Here is a 20,350-nt window from a genome sequence, read left to right on the forward strand (position 1 = left end):
GATGGATAAATATATAAGTAATATCAAACTAAGCAAAAAGCCTCTTTCAAACTTTCTTATCAAGATATTATATTTATTATTAATTTTTTAGTTAAATATAATTATAATATTTTCCTTGGATAATTTATTTAATTTACTTCCATTTCAGAAACACTATGAAAAGAAGAATATTGTTAAAATCCAGAAAATGCATCTCTTCAGGGAATTGGAAGTATGTAATTAAAAAGTGATCTAAATTAATTTATTAGAGAAGTTTAGATAGTTCTGGTAGTACAGGTATCCAGTGTGTCTCTGGAAAAGACTCTCATTACTGTGTGTTATTTAAAGATCCTTGTGTAGGCAGTTATGCTGTAGCCATTGACTTGAGGCTTAGCTTCCAAAGTGTTAGTATTTTTTGCTGTCATAAAAGAGGACACAATAGAATTATATTTTATAGTTTTTATATTCTTGTCTAGAATCTCACAATATATAACACATATTTAATAAGATTTATAATAAAAAATAGTAAGAGGAAAACTAACATCTGTAACAAGATACAAAGTAGTCCTCAAAGTTACCAATAAGTAAAGCAATTTAATCTATAGCATAATTTTGGAGCACCTTATATGCAGACACAAATATTTACCTAATTTTTTTCAAGTTAAAAGATATATATATATATTTTTAAAAAGATAAAAAATGCTTCTTAAATTTATTGAGAGGGTGAGGTCAATTGGAAGCCAGGATATATAGAAATCTGGACAATGCAGCATGAACATTCCTCTCAGTACCAAGATCAGGGTAGAGCTTCGTGCAGAGTGGATTTAAACATGCAGACATGAGATATGACTTAACTATATGATTATCTATAATTTGAAAGATAAAAAAGGTAATTTATTTAACAATATTCCAAATGCTGTGTCCTTCTAAAACAAAATGCCATTAATTAGCCTATAAGAATTAAGCCTTATTCCTCAGATTAAGAAAAAAAATCAATGAGAAGTCCATTAATTTTATGAAATAACATTAAAGAGATGAATCAAGAATTAAACATCCCTTATTCTGATCTGAGAGGGAGAAGAAGTGTGGAAGATAAACATCCTGGGGCATATTACCAAACTGGGCTCTGAACTTGCAGGTGGGTACCTTGACATGGAATGTTTTTATAATGTACTGAAGCCCAAATCAACATCCTTATTTCCAAACTTCAGGTAAGCAACTACATTGAGATCCCAGTGATAAAACTTCAGCCTTGCTGTCTTTCCATTTTCAGGTTTACTCACCTTTGATTACACATTATGGATATCTGGGATAAGATATTTCTATTATCTTATTTCTGTTAGCTTTCATAGGAACTAATAAATGAAAGAAGAAAAATTCTGATTAGAGATATACAATAGTAATATATATTGGACTATTGATTAATGCTTTTAATGATTTTTAAGTATCTCCATGGGATAGGAAACATGATTTTCAGGCTAATTGAGAAGGGTAATCTATACAAAATCATGTATGCGAGTATCCATGAGTGTATTGTTGTGTGAGTATGTGTGTAGTAGCGAAATGGGAGAATTGAAACGAGTACTAAAAGTAGTAGAATGTTAACAGCATTGGTATCAGGTGAAATTAGATTTTTTGTCTTGAGTATCTTTCCAAATTTTCAAGCTTTCCTATCATGAACCATGAGTTCATATTATTTTCATGAAATGGTGTAGAAAGAAGTTAAAAATTAAAGAGAAAAGACAAAAGAAATAAATGTTCTTGCTTTCATGTTTCCCAGACTCACCTGTGCTGTTCTGGATCAGAGTGTATTAAATGTAGTCCAATCTATTTATAACTTTAGTAAGTAGAATCTCTTCCTTAGAATACCAAGTCCTTGTTCTATCCTAATATTAATTAGTTGCATATAGGAGAAAAATGTGACCCAAATTTTTAGAAAAATAAGGATAGGGGAGGAAATCGATTCCACAATTACCTTGGTAAGGAATTTAGAAGTTTTTGATGCCACCCCTGATATAAAAAATAGGATACAGTCTAGTCATGAGCAACTTGACAAAGACTACTTCCAGGGACAGATTCTAACTGTGAAGGATGAAGTTTTGGAAACTTGCTTATCATAGAAAACTTGTTTCTCTGAAAACATGCATTGGAGCAAGATCCTGAGAAACATGAACAACCCACAATTTTTGTTTTGATAAAACTTACATGTGTAATTTTTAAAAAATTGGAAATTAACTTACTATGATATTGAGTCATAAAATTCTTTGAAGAAATAAAATGATACTGAACAAATGAGTAGTACAATAATGTTAGTTTGGTTATATTACATCATGTAAAATGTTAATTCAGTAGTGGTAACTTCGTGATTCTTTTTTTTCTTTGACTTTTGAGAGCCTTTTGGTACATAACTGTTCACAGTACTCCCTTATAATTCTTTTAATTTTTGTAACATCATCAGTAATGTCCCCCATTGTGCTTCTGATTTTTAGTAATTTGAACCTTCTTTCTCTTTTTCTTGATCACTCTGAATTTTCCATTGCACTGATCTTTATAAAGAACCAACTCAGTATTGTTAATTTTTCTCTGTTGTATTTTCTCTGTTGTCTATTTCATGAACTCCACACTAATCTATATTATTTCCTTCTCTCTGCTTGATTTGGGTTTATTTGACTCTTCTTTTTCAAGTGTCATAATGTGGAAGTTTATGTTATTGACTTGAGATTTTTTTTTTTCCTAATGTGGGGATTTACAGCTTCACATTTCCCTCTGAGCACTGTTTTAATTGCATCCCATTAGTTTGGGTATGTTTGCCTTCGTTTTCATTGACATCAAAGTATTTTCTCATTTCCTTTGTGATTTCTTCTTTGAACCTTGGACTAATTAGGAATTTATTACTTAATTTCCATGTATTTATAAATTTTCCCAATTTTTTTCCTGTTATTTCTACTTTTGTTTCTGTGTGAAGAAGAAATGTATTTTGTTTGATAAAAACAACATTTTTTATTTTATTGGGGACTTTTTGATGGCCTCATATATAAACTATCCTGGGAAATATTCCAAATGTACTTGAAAAGTATCTGTAATCTGTGTTTCCGTGGAGTGTTTTGTAGGTCTGTTTGATTTCCTGTTAGTTTCTTAGGGCTGCCATAACAAAATACCACAAATTGATTGGCTTAAAACTCAGAAATTTATTCTGAAGGTCAGAAGTCCATAAGAAGTATTAGCAGGCGATGCTGTCTTGAAGTTTTTGGGGAGAAGCAGTTTTGTGTCTTTCTCTCAGCTTCCCACGGTGCTGGCAATCCTTCCTTTTTCTTGTTTTGCACCTCTGTAAATTACACCTATTCTTCCATTGCAGCATGCAGTTTTCTTTTTGTATATGAGTACCAATTTCCCTCTTCCTACAAGACAGTAATCACATGAGATTAGGACTGGCTTTAACCTCATTTTAACTTGATTATGTCTGCAAAGACACTTTCTATGTGTACTTACACCCACAAATACTGGGATTAGATAGTAAACATTTTTATGGGGACAAAAATTCAGCTAATAGCAGTTATTATTATATTTTACTTGTTTACAGGAAACAGTCCTTTGACTTTTGGGTCAAAGTGAGTTCTATAGTCTTTGAGGACATTTTCAAACTCAGTGAACTCAGTCAAAATTAAGGAATCCAAATCAACCTTCAACTTTCACAAATTATATCTCTGTGAACTTGTTGTTTAACTTCATACATTTCGTGAAATACAGTTTAGTCTAAGTTCAGTAAATGCCATTCTGTAATAACTGAGAGTATCATCACTTTCTTAAAATTTTCTTTACTGTGTGTGTGTGTGTGTGTGTGTGTGTGTGTGTGTGTTGAGGACTGAAACCATGAATGCTCTACCACTGAGCTGCATCTCCAGTCCTTTTAATTTTTTAATTTTTTTTTTTTATTTCGAGAGTGTCTTGCTAAATTGCTCATTCTGTCCTCAAACTTGTAATGCTCCCGTGAGCCTCCAGAGTCACTGGTATTACAGGTATGCACACCACAACCAACATACCACAATTTAATTTAGGTGATATACTGACAAAAATTATTGAAATAAAACTTGGCTTCATGCTTCACTTCGTTATTTTGAAGCTAAAAACCTAATTCCAACAAATTACCAACTGATACTTCTTTGTGAAAAAAATTTGAGATGATTCTATCAATCTGTGATCAAAAACTACCAATCCTAGATACTATAATATCTTTTTATAATATGTTTTATTTTGCTTTAGTCTAGTTTTCTGTAACTTCTCATTCTAGACCTCCCTACTTTAAATGATTAAGAAACCATTTTCTTGAATGAAAATGTTAATAGACTTATAAATGCTAAAAAATCTATGCTGAAAGTGATTATTTCTGTTATAAAACATAATAATAAGTTGTTTTAATAGTATTATTAAAACTAATATTGCTGCTTTAGAAATGTTTAAGATCTATGAATGATATTTATCTTACAGACATTCTTAATTTATTATTACTTATAGTTTTAGAATAAATTTTTGTCATCTAATTTTTATTTTGCCAGTGAAAACTTTTTATATTCATTGTGAATATTGATGTGAAACCTAACTATAGGAAAAATAATTGGAAGGATAATTAATTTTTACTATATATAATTTTATACCTTTAGCCATTATAACTAAGAAATTATTTTGTGTATTTGTATATATATAAGCTGTATTTGTACACAAGATAATATACAATCTATATTTTGTATAAAATAGGAAGATAATACTTCTTGTTATTATATGTGTGTATGTCTGTTTTAAATATTGTTTCTTTGAAAAAATATATAAATGAAAATGATCATAATATCAACAATTTTGTACTTCTACCTGCTAAAGCAAGATTTTTCTAATTGATAGTCTATACATAAATATTAAGCATTATGTTTTCCTTATGAAAAAATAATTAGTAATATTAACAACATAGGAAACTATGTTTATTTGTAATTGAATTTATTTAATGAAAATATGATTTTTGTGTTTCTATATATCTCCATAAATACAAAAAATAAGAACTAGAAATTAATGTGTTACAAATTTTTAAGAAATAAATAAAACTTTGGTTTTTAGCTTTTATACTTATTTAGTAGTACTTTGTATCTGAATTCCTTCTCTCACTAATATCATGTTTTTTAACAGTTCTTTTATTTTATACCAATTATAATATACTTCTAGCTTAGGTAAAATTAAATTTAAAAGTCTCTCAAAGAAATATTTTTTACCTTTCTATTTTTATATTACATAATCCAATACACTGTTGTATTTATAAATTTAAATAGTTTTATATGTAACTGGGATGTTGTGTAGGAATATATTGCACACTATATATATATATATATATACATTCATAAAATTTTATACAATATACAGTGAACACTTAAATAATTTAGATGACATTACTTAAGCATTCCATCAGAAAAAAAATTAGGAGTAGTGTTTTAAAAACATTTAGTACACTTTATTGCTTCCACACATTTTTCTGTTTATTAACTCAAATCAATATAGATAATTGAATTTACATGTTACTAATAAGGTCATTTCATCTAATTATTTAGTCTGTTAGCAGTCATGACTTCTTTCATGAAGTGCAACACATGTTGTATACTATTAAATAAGTTAAATTGAGCGACATTGACCATATTGATGTTGTTAAACCATACTATTGACACAGATAAAGCAGATTAGGCTTATACTCAAATTTTATTTTTAAAAATAATAATGAAAATAAATGATATGTGTAATGGAAAAAATTCTTTTTCATAAGTTATCCATTCATATATGTTTCTTTAATATGTGACTGTGTTTCACAGTTCATTTGTTGTTCAGTACACCTGGGTGAAATGATGAATAATAATTTTGCAACTAGCAAGTCTTGACAAGTGATTCATGAAATTTTTATTGATATGTTTCACTGAAGTTCTACCTCTTAAAAATTCATTTGTCTAAGATACTTCTGACTTCCTCAATGAAAAGAGGTATCAGTGCCTAGTCTACTATCTCATTTATATATTCCTGTTTACTGATCTCTTAAACCTTATACTCTGGAAACTTCTTTATAAATACTGGGATTGTTGAAGGAAAATATTAATTTCTAAATTTTCTTTATTATTAAAATGTTCAATACCATACAATAGTAAGCTTTAACTTACTATTAATGTTTAATTTACTAACAACGAAGTTGGCATTTACCATAGTAGGAAAAAAATAAACACAGAGAGAAGTAGAATATAATAATTAAAGGGTCAATTAACTAAAGAGATGTTAAAAAAAAAAGCCTAAAACTTAAATAGGTGTGTAGTACAAAAGAAAAGTCAATTTACCTCCCGAGAGGCAAGACTGATGACTCAGTGAGCAACAACATCCCTCTCTCAGAATTGAAGGATCAAAAAGTTGAAAATCAGTGAAGGCATAGTTGATTTAAATAATGTTACCTAATCTAGTTGACATTTACATAATAACCCATCTTACAACAGAATGCACAGGTTTCTCAAGATCAAATGTAATATTCATCATGATAGACGATATTGAAGGCTGAAATATATCCTAAGAAATTCAGAAGGACAGGAACAATATATGTTTTCAGACTGCAATGGGACTAAGCTGAAATTTTAAAAAGTGAAAAAAGAGCCTGAAAATATTTCAAGACTAAAGATTGTTTTTAAATAATATGCAGATTAAAGGAAAAGTCTCCAGAGAAATTTTAAAATATTCGAAGTAAAGACAAGACCAGGGACAAGATACAGACCCTTAGGGCATTACCCAAGTGACCTACTTCCACCAACCATGCCCCACCTGCCTACAGATTCCACTACCTCCCAGTAGTCCATCAGATTATTACTACAGCAAATAGATTAATCCCCTTATGAAGTTAGAGCCCTCATAATGCACACTCTTTTCAAAAAAAAAAAAACACCTCTGATCATTGCAGTATTGGGATCAAGTCTTCAAATTGTGAGCTTGTCAGGGATATTTCAGAACCAAACCAAAATAGTTGACATCATTTTCCATAAAGATTGAAAAATTCATGTGCATGCTCTTTGAACACTCTTATTCTTCATCATACTAGAATTTTTTCTAGTGTAAAAAATACAAGAGAAGACAACTGGATAATCCTATTAGAAAGTAAAAAATAAAAAATAAAACTGTTTTGTTCACAGATTACATGATTTTCAATATAGGGGAGAAAACAGAACAACTACTGACATGAATAAATATGTCTGGTAGCAAAGTCTAAGGACACAAGATTAAAATACACAACTTAAGTGCTTTCTTATATCCCAGCAAAATATAGTTTTGATTTTGTTTGTTTTTTCTTGTTTTGTACTAGAGATTGAGCCTAGACTACACTATCAGCCATTTTTATTTCATTTATTTTTAGACAGGGTCTAAGTTGTACAGGTTGGCCTAGAACTTGTGATCATTCTGCCTCAACCTCCCACATTTCTGGGATGACAGGAGTTACCACATTGCTTTGCTTATTTTTAAATATATGCAACATGATGTTTTGAAAGATGTATCTCTGCCTTTATTTTCTGTAAGAGATTGTGGATAACCACTATTGTTTTTCCTTTAAGTATTTGGTAGCATTTACCAATAAAACCACTAGCCAGTATGTTTTGATTTTCAAAGGTTATAAATTATTGTCACAAATACTCTAACAGGCATTAGCTATTAAGATTTTAAGATCTTGTGCAACTTTTGATAGTTTGTATCTCTTAAGAAATTGGCCTATTTTACCTAAGTAATGAAAAAATAATTGATATATTTAAATGTGTATATGTAATATTTATGTAGCATTAACAAATTAAATACTTATAATCCTAATTCTAACAGAGTATGTTCAGGACCTAGATGCATAAATTTAATAAACTTTAATGAACAAAATCAATATTTTTTCCATATTCATGAATTAGAAGACTTAGTATTGATAAGATGTCAATCATTTATTTTCTGAGGTGCAGGGAGGTGGGTAATCAGGAATAGAACCCAGAGGCACTTAACCACTGAGCTACATCCTCAGTCCTTTTTATTTATTTATTTATTTATTTATTTATTTATTTATTTTATTTCGAGGTAGGTTTTCGCTAAGTTGCTTAGGGCCTTGCTGAGTTGCTGAGGCTGGCTTTGAATTTGTGATTCTCCTACCACAAACACCCAAGCCACTGGAATTACAGGCATGTGCCTCTGTGCCTGGCAGGATGTCAGCTCTTGTCAGCTTAATGTACAGATTTTACCAATCAAAATCTCAGAAAATTATTTTGCTAGTACTCTAAAACTAATTCTAAAGATTTCATGGAAAATCAAAAAGACTTTGAATAGTCACATACTAAAGAACAATGTTGGAAGTTTGGCACTACTGACTTTAGTCCTTATTACAGAACTATAATAACAAGTCAACATGGTGTTGAAAAAGAATAGATACAGATCTATGGATCTGTGAGCATGAACCAAACCCACACATATCACATCATCTGATTTTCAACAAAGAAGCAAAGGCAATTTAATGTTAGATCTTAGCTTAAGGCTCAATAAATCTGAAATACTGATTATATTAATTGTGATGGATTTCTGTCTTCTTTCAATAGTTCAATTGGTACCCTTTTCTTAAAGAACATTTAGTTCATTGTATATGTGAAGATATTCCGCAGCAAAAACACAGAAGGCGGTATTCTTCTTCTGGACTTAGGGTTTTAAAAGTTTATCCTTCCAGAATACTAAGAAGAACTAATGGCTTAGAATAAAAATCTAGAAAAAATGTTCATTAGAGATGAACAAACTTTCTACCCACCATGATCCTCTATCATACATGTTTGCAGTGAAAAAAAATCCACGAGAGAAAGGAGATGTGGAAATTCAAATAGAAGAAATTGTTGTATAAATGCTGGTAGGTCCATTTTTAGGTACTAGGCCTATGGATACATACCACATGTTCAAGATACGATTATGAGCTGTTAACACAAACCTTTTCAAATGCCTGAAGTACATCAGCCTGCAACACACTATCGGAAATGTCCCCTCAGGTGGCTAAGCAACTGAGGTGCTTGAAAATTGTTTTTTTGTGTGTGTGTGTTTCCACATGGAGGAAGGACTAAAAGGTCAGACTTTCCCAAGAGTGGGCTTGGGAAGTGATATTAAACCATGAGATCTGAGGGAATTCTATGGATAGGAACAGAGATAAGTAAGCAGCTATTTATGGAGACCATCAATAAAATAATGGAAATCCCTGAAGCTAGCTTCAGAATGGTATGAAATTAAGAACAAATAGTAATTCACAACTACTACCATGTATATCTTGTCCCTTGATCTCAGTTTAATTGAGTTTATAGTATTTAAGTCAAAAAGCCTTCAGAGTAAATTAAGTTTAAAAAATAAAAAGAAAAAGGAAATCAATTATACATTCCCTATACCAAGCTTTTGGACTGAGATACATGCCCACCAAATAAGTGGAAACTTGTTTTCAACCTCAGCCCTGCCATTTACTATCAAAAATTAATCTCTAGATCAGAATTTAAGTCTGAATCAAACAAAATATTAGCCTCGACTTGCCTACCTTATTGGAAACAAGTAAACTGAGGTGAAATATGTGCAACTACTTCATAAATAGGAAAGTAATTTTAATATTTGTAAAAGTGTATAAATTGTACTTTTCCTATAATCATTTGCAATGTATATGAAACTATATATAGTGTGATGTAGAAATAAGTTCCATTATTTCTCCCCATAATAAGCTTTCAGTTGACATGGAAATAAGACATACTCTCTCAAAAACATTTAATTGGCAGAAGAAGTTATTACAGTGCATTTTTCCAAGAAATAATATATGCGATTCATTGGAAAATATAGAATAAAAACTATCTATGTTAGCATAGGAAAAGTCTGAATATTCAAATTGTGGTGGTAGAGGATGGGACCTTAGATTACTAGCATGGCATTAAGCATAGACATTGAGGTAGGAAATAAATATACTTTATACCTACAGCAGTGGAGAACTTGATGGATCTAGGTAAAATAAAATAATTTTAAGGAAAAAAAATCATGTTATTACTCATATAAATCAAGAGGAGAGTTTAAGGAGTAAAGGAACATTCAACCATATAAGGGTATGAATTACTGATATATACTACAATTTGGGTGAACCTCTAAAATATTAATCTCCACTAAAAGAAGATATAAAAGGACATATAATATATTATTCCATTCATATGAAGTATGCAGAAAAGATAAATCCATGAAGATAGAATCAGATTGGTAATTTGCAGCTGTTAAAGGATAAAAATTCGGGAGTGAATGTTGAATTACTATGGGGATTTATTTTGGAATAAGAAAGACATTTCTTAGTTTTGGCAGTGCTGGAGATTGATCCCAGGACCTTGTGCATGCAAAGCAAGCATTCTACCAAATGAGCTCTATACCCAACCCTTAGAGATAGATAGATGTTGGGGGCAGTGAATGAATTAAGAGTTTGTTTGAGGCATCCCAAGGCAGAAGGATACCTTTTCTGGGAATTCTCAGTGAATCCACTGAGTGGAAACCGCTCAAATTATGCTGACACCCTACCCATTGGCTCAAGCAGCCCTACATTCAAATGTAGCTGCCTGGAGGTGAAGTAACATGCTAAGCCCCAAACAAGTTGTTTTTGCCATATTCTTCTTCTTTTCTTGAAGAAATTCTTCACACTGACTCCCCTTGATGTACCAACCCATACAGTTACCTAACTGTGAGGCTTCCATTTAGTTGTTAGATCCAGTCTCCATCGGTGCTAGTTCATCTGACAGAGCCCCTGCTTTTCTCTAATCACTGAGCCTTTTTTCTTATTTTTATAATTTCTAATTAATTTTTTCAATCCGGCTCATCGCCTGTCAGTTAACTGTCCATCCATCGCACTGGTCACAATGGATTATATTGATAGAGTAGATGACTGTACAGCCTTGTGAATGTACCAAATGCTACTGAATTTTTCACTTCAATGTAGTTAATTTTATGCCATGTGAATTTAACCTCAATAAAAAAGAACCTAAAAAATACAGAAGCAGTTTCTCAAGAGGACTAGTGAGCACGGTTTTACCAGGCAGGGTATTTATCTGAACTAAACTCCTCTTTATATTGCTGGTCAAAATCTTTGGGAAAAGTTGTCATGAACTGACATGCCATGTTTAGTAGGTTCTAGCACTCCAAATGCAAACGTAGAATACTTTTATTTGTCAACCAACTATTATTTTAATTTCAACATATTTTAAAAGCTTCATATTTATCCAAAAAGTGTATATCCTTAGAAGTCTGTATCACTGTAATGATTCTCTTAGAAAACAATACAATTAATGAGTCCCTCAATGCTTTCACAAATTGACAAATCATATTGTATTTTTGGTCATTTCTTCATGAAGCTCTTGTAGTTAGCACATCTTTCTTTACTAATCTAGAAAATCATTAAATCACTACTTGACTCTTTAAAATATCCCCTTACTGGTTTCTCCTCCATCATTTTTTCCTATTACAGGGCAGATATTCATTTAAGCTGAATTAAGTTTCTTAATATCAGTCTATGTTTATTTCTCACATAAATAATTACTAAAGTAGAAGGAGGGATTCTGGTAAAATGACTCTCAGGATCTACAAGGTCCAGTTTCTTTGTATCGTTTTGTTGTCAAATTCTGACCTATGGCTCCTATTCTTATGGATACTTCATAATCCAAAATAAGTTAGAATATAATGTGCAAGTTTTAAGTAGCTCTAAAGAAAAAGCATGAGGAGGAACATAAAAATAAATAAATAAATAAAGACTACTCAGCTGAGTCAGCTGCCTTTAAGAAACTTACCAGGAAATCTCAGACAACACACTTGGATAGCCTGCGTTACAAGGAAATGCAAGAAAGACAAAAGAATAAAATATTTTAATCAGACAACTACTACCTTCAATAAAATTAGGGGTTTTTTAATAATAAAACTGAAATATAAATATCTATCATGCAGATTGTGAAAAATCTTTTCCTTTTGCATATTAAATAGCATGTGCATACTAAATAAATATATTAAATATTTTACATTATGTATTTTGTGTTATGTATAATGTGTGCATGAACTGGATCAGACACTATATCAGAAACTATAATTTTATTCTTTAAGCAAATGTTCATTGACTTCTCACTCTGTTTTTGCCTCCAGATTAAAAAACTAAAGAGCAAAGTCAGATTTGGCACTGGTTCTCAGGGAGCGCATGCTCTAGTGAGGAGGTCATTCTTGTATGCAATAAACATGAAGAGAATATTCAACTATAATTTAAAGAATGCCCTTCTGTGAGATCATATAATAAATGTAACACTGGGAAGAGAATTATCTGAATATTCACTGTAAAACTGGGCACTGGAGCTGAGATCTGAAGGACAATGCTTTAAGTAAGTGGCAGGGAGGTTTTTGGGTGGAGGGGACACAATGGACAAAAACCCAGTGTAGGGAGTAGGTAACTGAATATGATTGATGAGACCAAAGTTAAAAGATAGAGGGTACTGAAGCATAGGAGATTGAGCTGCAGACAATACAAGATTCTTGTATCAATGCTAAGGTATTGAACTATAACCCAGTAGACACCGAGTGCCACCCCTCCCTGCTTCACACTTCATCATTGCTCCAGAGGCACTTTTTATAATTTGACAAATATAATGATTTTCTTTCTTTCCTGTCCACTGTACTTCTTGCTCTCTTCCTGGCCAGCTCTGGCACTGCCCATGTCTACTCTACAGATTTCGCCCGTCTCAGCAACTTGCATCTTTTGATAGAACACAAATAGAACCTTCCTCAAGAAGTCTTCACCAAAGCAGATGCAACAGCATGCCCTTAGCCATGGTTAGAAAAATACCATATCACAAACTGTACATATATTCACTTTGCTTCTTTCCTCATTATTTTACAGTTTCTGTTTTATATTGGCCTCTTAAATTAATCTCTGAGCCTCTTGATTCAGGGATATGACTTTCTTCAGTTGGTTTTTTCCTAGAACCCTGCAAAAGGCTTGACACAAGTAATAATATAATAATTAGTTACTGGGTGAACAAATGAATGGATATTTCTTGTACTGATGTATTTTACTCTGTAAATTCAATTCTAAGACTCGCATTACATTATGTAAGAATCTGTCCCAGACTTCAAATACCTAAGAAGAAAAATAGAAAATAAAATTGTATTTCTGGACCTGTAAATGTAGTATTCTGGCTTAAGAACACTATAGGGATAGTTTATAAAACCATTCTGACATTAGTACTGAATCACTTTAACACTAATGAAAGCAAAGTGTTTTTTTTTATCTTAGGAGCAGAATTATTAGGAATTTCTTCTGAAGATGCTTTCAATTGCTTAATAACCACTTTATTTATTACTCTTCGTATTTACTAACAACTATTTTATGCTCAGAATCCCTGCATTAGAGAAATTGTTCCTATCTGCACTGTGTGTGTGTGTATTTGTATGCACACCTGTACACAAGCACGCTGTGAAACCGTAAATATTGAATATTGAGATGATGGCAAACAAACACTGTTATTTTGGGTTATGATCAATATGTTCACTTGGAAGGAACCCAAATATACACATTTTTGCTAGAATTTCTATCTGTTTGCTTTAGTATCAAAGTCTTGCTCTAAAGAGAGTCTTCACCTGAAAGATGAAAAGAAGGGTGGTGCTGGTACATATATTGTTCCTATCACTTGTGCATCTTAAAGAAATTTCATGTTTGGTCTTCTGTGCTAGGGGTTCAAGCTTTTTTATTCTATTAATTTATTTTTCCCCTCAATATCCGAGAATGCTTTGCAAAATTGTGATGCTGAGACACCTTGATTCTCTGTTTCTCTCTGAAGATTGAAGCTGTGTTATAGGAGATATATATATATATATATATATATATATATCTCCTATATATAAATATATATAATATATACCCTATATATAAATTCATAAACATGAAGAGTGTTTGGAGATGAAAAGGGAAGCAGGAGGAGAAACAAAATTATTTTTCTTTTGTGTGATGTTCATGTTATATCCTGGTCCTGAAAGAATATTTTTCATTTACATCAATAAAATCTGTTTCCTCTGCAATTCTAAAGAATATGAGAGGCTTATTATTATTATGTGTGTGAGTATGTGTGTGTGTGTGTTTGTGTGTGTGTGTGTGTGTGTGTGTGTGGTGCGTGATTAGAACCCATAGCTTTGTGCATGTGAGGCAAGCACTCTACCAACTGAGATAAGAATACCAGACCCTAAGGCAGGTATTCTTATCTCATTTACTCATTTAGAAAATATAGATATAATAATTTCAGTCTTTTAGTTGTCATGAGTTTAAGTAATACATGTAAATTGTTTAGAATAGACCTAAAAGATATTAAATGCCTATGTTATCGATTATTTTATAGTCCCTATTTCAAATATCTTAAGGCTTAAGAAATGCTTATTAATTTGTCCAAAGTAATTAGAGTTAAAGCTAGTATTCACATTAATTCCTCTGCTATCCCAACATATTGTTGTCCCCCTTGAATGACTTAAGTGAGATTGTATTTCTTAAAAAAGCCTTTTAGCCAGGTGCAGTGGTGCATGCTTATAATCCCAGCAACTCAAGAGGCTGAGGCAGGAGAATATCAAATTCAAAGCGAGCTTCAGCAATGGCAAGGTGCAAAGCAACTCAGTGAGACCCTGTCTTCAAATAAAATACCCCCCCCCAAAAAAAAAGAGCAGGGGATGAAGTTCAGTGGTTAAGCGCCTTTGAATGCAATCTGTGGTAACCCCTCCCCCTCCAAAAAAAATAAAAACCCTTTTGCAGGCACCTATCTTAATATTGAAATTCACTATAATTTTTATGACAGATTTGTTCATAACTTGGAAAGGATAGTTGACAATATGTGAATCCAATAAGGGCAATGCAGAAGAGATAGAATCTAAGAGGAATAGATTTCAGCAATTAAAGTTAATTGAAACAGAAATAATTTAGTTTGGACTGTATGTCAATGTTTTATATCTCAAACCTTGATTTTAATTAAAGCATAAACTCAACTATAAACTATGGTATTGTTTCCCAGAAAAAGACAGCCTGCTTGAAAAATATAATGTGATTCATTAAATTCCAGTGATCAGGAGCTAGGATAAAATACAGTTATGTGTATTAGGCAGGCAGGAGCAAAGCATAATATGATGTTAACAGGATGTAATAATGAGCAGATAAAGGCTTCTGAAGCTTGGTATGTACTAGAACTTATTTTAACTTATCAATTGTGACTGCATTGTTACATGAAAAAAATTACATGCTTATATTCTTCTTTTATTATTTAAAATGTTCCCAATATACTCATATTTTGTAATGTGCCTGGTGGGAAAACACTCATTTAGGAGCAAATTGGTAATCCTATCATTTCTATAGCAAATATGAAAAGGAGAGAGAAGTGAGCTTTAGCAATAACTAACTGAGAAATTTTTCAGTTAGCGCTTATTAGGATGTCTTAAACACTGAATATCAGAAAAAATGCAGTTTTTAGCCAAGAGATGACAGAGAATACAATGGGACTAGTAAGTGAGTGCCTCAAATTCAGTCTAGAAATATATTAGCCAGCATTACGACAGGGTATTTCAGTGTAAGATTTAAAAGTGTGCTTTGGGAAAGTATGCTATTATCATATTAGTATAATAATGATAAATTGTATGCAAATTAGGTTCTAATAATATGGATATATGTAAAATGTATAAAGGAATTTAAAAGAAAGCTTATGTTCATGTGTTTAATGAATGAATCTACAAAAAGTTACACACTTAAAAAAAATAACCTACAAGAACATACTATAATGTAATTCCAATGCATTGTCATGTATACTTTACTAAATGTGTGTATACATATAAGTAAAATTTTTAAAGTTAAAAAGTAAACTTCAACAATTAGCTGTCTTAAGCTATTTACAATGGAATTCATTAATATGTTTGGTTATTTTGAACATGTAATATCCTAAATAGCAGAGAAGAAATAAAGAAAGGTAATTCTTACGTGGTATGTTACTGTTACTATAACCTATTCTAAAATATCTATCTTTGTAAGACATTCTCAGTATTTATATAGTCTCATTTATAACTTCTTAGATATCTAAAGATATTTATTTTGATACTTTACTTTATAGTAATATTCCAAGAAAATGTAGAGATTAACTACTTCTGAGCAGCCAGCTTTATATAAGGACATGGATTATCAATCCACTGATTTTTATTCTGGGCCCAGAACCTCATTAATTTTTTTCTCAAAGAAATTTACAATTAAAAAAGTCATTTATAATTAGACTGAGATTATGCTAACTTTTTCAACATTATACTTTATTTGTTATATCAGACTTTTAAAATCATTCTTGACTTAGGTTTAATTATATTTTTATTATTGTATTACATTTGAATGTATTTATTAACTATAAATGTATCTACATAATTAAAACATAGTTTTTATTATATATCTACATTTTATTTCATCCTTAAATTGTGAAATTACTTTAAACCAGAATGTCAACTTTATACAACCCATAATCTTTCATAAGGATATTTTCACTTTTGTTTTTATCATTGTTAAATATTACATATTTAATTTGTACCTTATTAAAGTTAGAAGACTGATTTGGATAATTATCCGCTAGATGATAATGGTTTTATTCTTTTTTGTAAGGTCTCTTTGAAAAGCATTTGGATAAACTACTGTTTAAAATGTACTCTTGAATGGTACTTCTATGTTTTGTAACACTGATAAATAGCTGTTCAACTCTCTATTATGTTATAAAGTGAGTCTACTGATAGTGATTGGTTCATGCTATTCTTGGTAGTGACTACTACATTTTTTGTTCTATGAGGCTATTTTGTTAACTTACAGCTCCTGTGTGTGTTATTTTTTCCTGCCTTCAAATATGGTTTATTTGAGAGGATAATAATAGGAAGTCAAAATACACATAGTACCAGTGTTGTTTAATATTGGCAATTGCTGTATTTTATGTTCAGGTTTCCATCAAATAGATTGAAATACAGATTTAAGTTTAAGAATTCACTGTACAATGATCTCAATATTATATTAATATATATGAGAAAGGGTTATAAACTGAATTGGACAAAGGGAGATGGTGGGGTGCAAACTACTCAAACAAACCCTCAGTCAATTTCTAGTGACATTTTGGATCTTTGATGGCTTTGCAGTGTTGTCTCAGTTGGGAAAAAGAAATCCCATATCCACAAAAATTTGGAAGAAACCAAGGAGTTATTCCTGAGGAGTTGACCTGAGCACAGGCATGGTAGATTTGTCAATAGTGGTCAACTGAAAAAACAAATTAAAAAAGATATTAGCTGAAAGCTGCCAGCAGCCAACATTCTCAGGGCATGGAAGAATACATGCATAAATTCTAAAATTGTTTTTTGTTAAATAATCTAACAAAGATACATTCATTAAGAAATAGTAGAGCACTGGAGGTATAGTTCAAAGGTAGAGAACTTACTGGTATGCCTGAGACACCAGGTTCAATACCCAGTTGCAAATTTAAAAATTATAGAATATAATTTAAATTTTTGATTCTATTTTTTAAAGCAACGATTTAAATTTATTTTTAAAATCATTTAGATGATTAAGGACTTTAGTAAAGATGATGACTTGAATACATCTCAGTAAATGGAATCTGAATTTGGGGAAGTAGTTTAGTCATTAAAGATGACTGGTTATTTTAGAAGGACTGGGAAGATTAGGAACACGGATGACACAACCTTCTTGTACTGGCAGATGCACACATTGGTTGTTTAGTGGACAGTGGATGAAGAGATAATTAGTACCTGAGAATTTAAAGAAGGAATCTCACGTCTCCAGTGATACTTAGAGATAGGTTTTCTGGTGGCACTGCTGCCCTGGAATAGTCTGGGGGTGAACCTGTGATATTGTTTTCCAGACTAGTGAGGAGGGTTCATGCACAGGGAGGAAGACTGCTCTGGATAGTTAATTGTCTACAGACTTACAGAGAATTTTTAAAAAGCTTCACCATGTTGATAAACAAGGACTTGAAATTTGTGAAATTTGTGCAATAAAATAGAACAATTTAATGAAAATTTACATTTAAAGTATAAAAAGGGCATTCAACAGAAGATGTAACAAAATAAAGCTTTGGGGAAAAAAATCCCAAAATATTGGAAATCAAGAAATTAATTCCTTTCCCTAGAATTCAAAAACAATAAAAAAAAACACTGAATATACACTCTCTTTTCCCATACACATTAGGAAAACAAGTTTAATCTTTAAAATAGAAAAGCACAGTAATCTGCAATATGAAGTTCCATTTCTGCCAATGATAGTATAAAATATCTTCCCTAATAGTGTTTGAAATATTGGTTTTAAAATTCTATGATTTTATAAATTCACTAATATTCAAAAAACAATGTGTACATGTATGATAACCTGACAAAATATCAGGTACAATATGAGATACATTCGTATACTTATAACAATAGACACTAAAAATTGTTGAATTTATCCTACATTATTATAAGTTAGGTTTTTGGTAGGTTATTGTGATAACCTTGTTTGACAAGACACTTAATTTCTGATTACCTCTGACATCCAATGACTGAAAAATAAGGGTTAAATCTTCTATAAAATGTTACATTATTATTATTGAAATGTATTACAAAATATATCACAATTAACCTAAAAATATTCACCTATGTAAAAGTTAACTTTAAATTTTATAAAATATTTTTTCACTGTGTATAAGTGAATTTTTTGATACAAGTAGAGATAACATACATCGAACAACTTAATGGAAGAATTTCCTTTTGAATGTTTTCTCAAAATTCAATTTTTATTTTTTATTAAGTTGATGCTAAGGTTGTTCATTTTCTAAAAATGGATAGAATTTAGCAGTATTTAAAAATTGGTAATATAAGTCAAGAACACTGAGGTTTTTTTCACATCCAGAATATTTAATTCCCCCTGGATCTGATAATAATTTTGCATGTAAAAAATAACACAAAACTATGTCAATTTGAAATAACCACCCACACACCTTATGGAATTAAAATATTGTGTGGGTTTGAAATCATGAGTATGTTCTGCAAGCATGATCTCCAAAACCATATTTTTCTGAAAAAAATATAATAATGACAGTTGTTAAACCAAATGATTTGATATTTTAACGTCAGTAACTTGCTCAATAGTCTCTGGATCTTGATTTATAGTGTTAACTAGAACATTTGGATTTCAAGGACATAAAGTCTCATGATAGTAAAATATAGTAACACAAAATTTTAGAATGAAGAAGGAACAGACAGTCCATTAAGAGCTATCATTTTTTAGCATTGCCTTGAATAATTTTTTTAGGTGCAAATTTTTCTTGTGGATGGAAGAGTTATGTTCTATATCCATTGAAACAGCTCTTTACTAGCATATGGATACAATCAAAGATGTAGGGTACACACTTTGAGGGTGCCTCTGAGAGCAATGTTTAATTCCTGAGCAGACTTGGCACTGTGAAAACGAAATGTAAGGAAAGATTTACAGTTCACACAACTGATTGGTACTTAAAGCACAAAAGAAATATGGGAATTTCTTTCACCCTTGTTATCCATTAAATGAATAAAATTTTTTACTGCACATTCATGGGCCACTTGGAACAATTTTAAGGGTAATTTTTCTATTCAAAACCCCAGCATACTAACTGTTTATTTTATATCTGGTTTAAAATTACAGACTAGAGAGTAGTATTTTTATAAACATGTTCTCATTTTATAAACATTTTTCTCATTAGGATAATTTTCATATGTAAAATAATATTATAAGAAATAGACAAAAGAAACTGTTTCATTAACTGAAAATTAAATGCATACAACTAAAAAAGTCAAAGATATAATATAAACTTATTTGACAGGATTGCTCCTCTGGTATCCTTATTAAAATTTAATTAACCAGGTTTATATGTTAATGAATAAAGGGGAATTTATAATTTTAAAATATATATATTACAATCTTACAATCTACAGTCATTCTGAAACTTTATGGCTTCAATCATTATTGTGGGAAAACTCTCCTTTTTTTCTACAAAATTAATTGGATTAACTGGAATCTGTTTTTTTATTTTAGTATTCTTAAACTCTGATAAGCAGAATTGACTTACTTTATCTCTCAATAAACAGCTACTATTTCTTTTATTTAAAATATTGAGAATTTATGTGTCTTTTAAAAGCAACTGTTGAACTAGTTTTATGGTGTTTTCCAGATACCTAGTGTCAGATATATTATAGGATTCTTCCACATAATATTAAATTATATCATTAAAAGATAAATGACTTTAGCATCATGAGAAATTCT

The 20,350-nt window shown here is 30.8% G+C and overlaps 1 protein-coding gene across 6 annotated transcripts in view; it reads right to left on the bottom strand.

The window, feature by feature from the left end:
* Nucleotides 1-3,147: 3,147 nt before the first annotated feature.
* LOC120893075 (uncharacterized) overlaps nt 3,148-20,350 on the bottom strand; it is a 40,927-nt gene continuing 23,724 nt past the window's right edge. For 2 of the 6 annotated variants that reach the window (XR_013424193.1, XM_078017710.1), the window contains exon 2: nt 3,148-3,377. Coding sequence is in view for 1 of the 6 variants with exons in the window: in XM_078017710.1 (XP_077873836.1) it covers nt 3,200-3,377 (178 nt within the window). In the remaining 5 variants the exon portion in view is untranslated. Of the gene's footprint in view, nt 3,378-6,925; nt 7,125-11,828; nt 11,860-20,350 lie in introns of all 6 variants that reach the window. The other 4 variants (XR_013424191.1, XR_013424192.1, XR_005738035.2 and 1 more) reach the window with 4 other exon arrangements.

This window comes from Ictidomys tridecemlineatus, chromosome 7, assembly GCF_052094955.1.
Source record: "Ictidomys tridecemlineatus isolate mIctTri1 chromosome 7, mIctTri1.hap1, whole genome shotgun sequence".
Lineage (NCBI taxonomy): Eukaryota > Metazoa > Chordata > Mammalia > Rodentia > Sciuridae > Ictidomys > Ictidomys tridecemlineatus.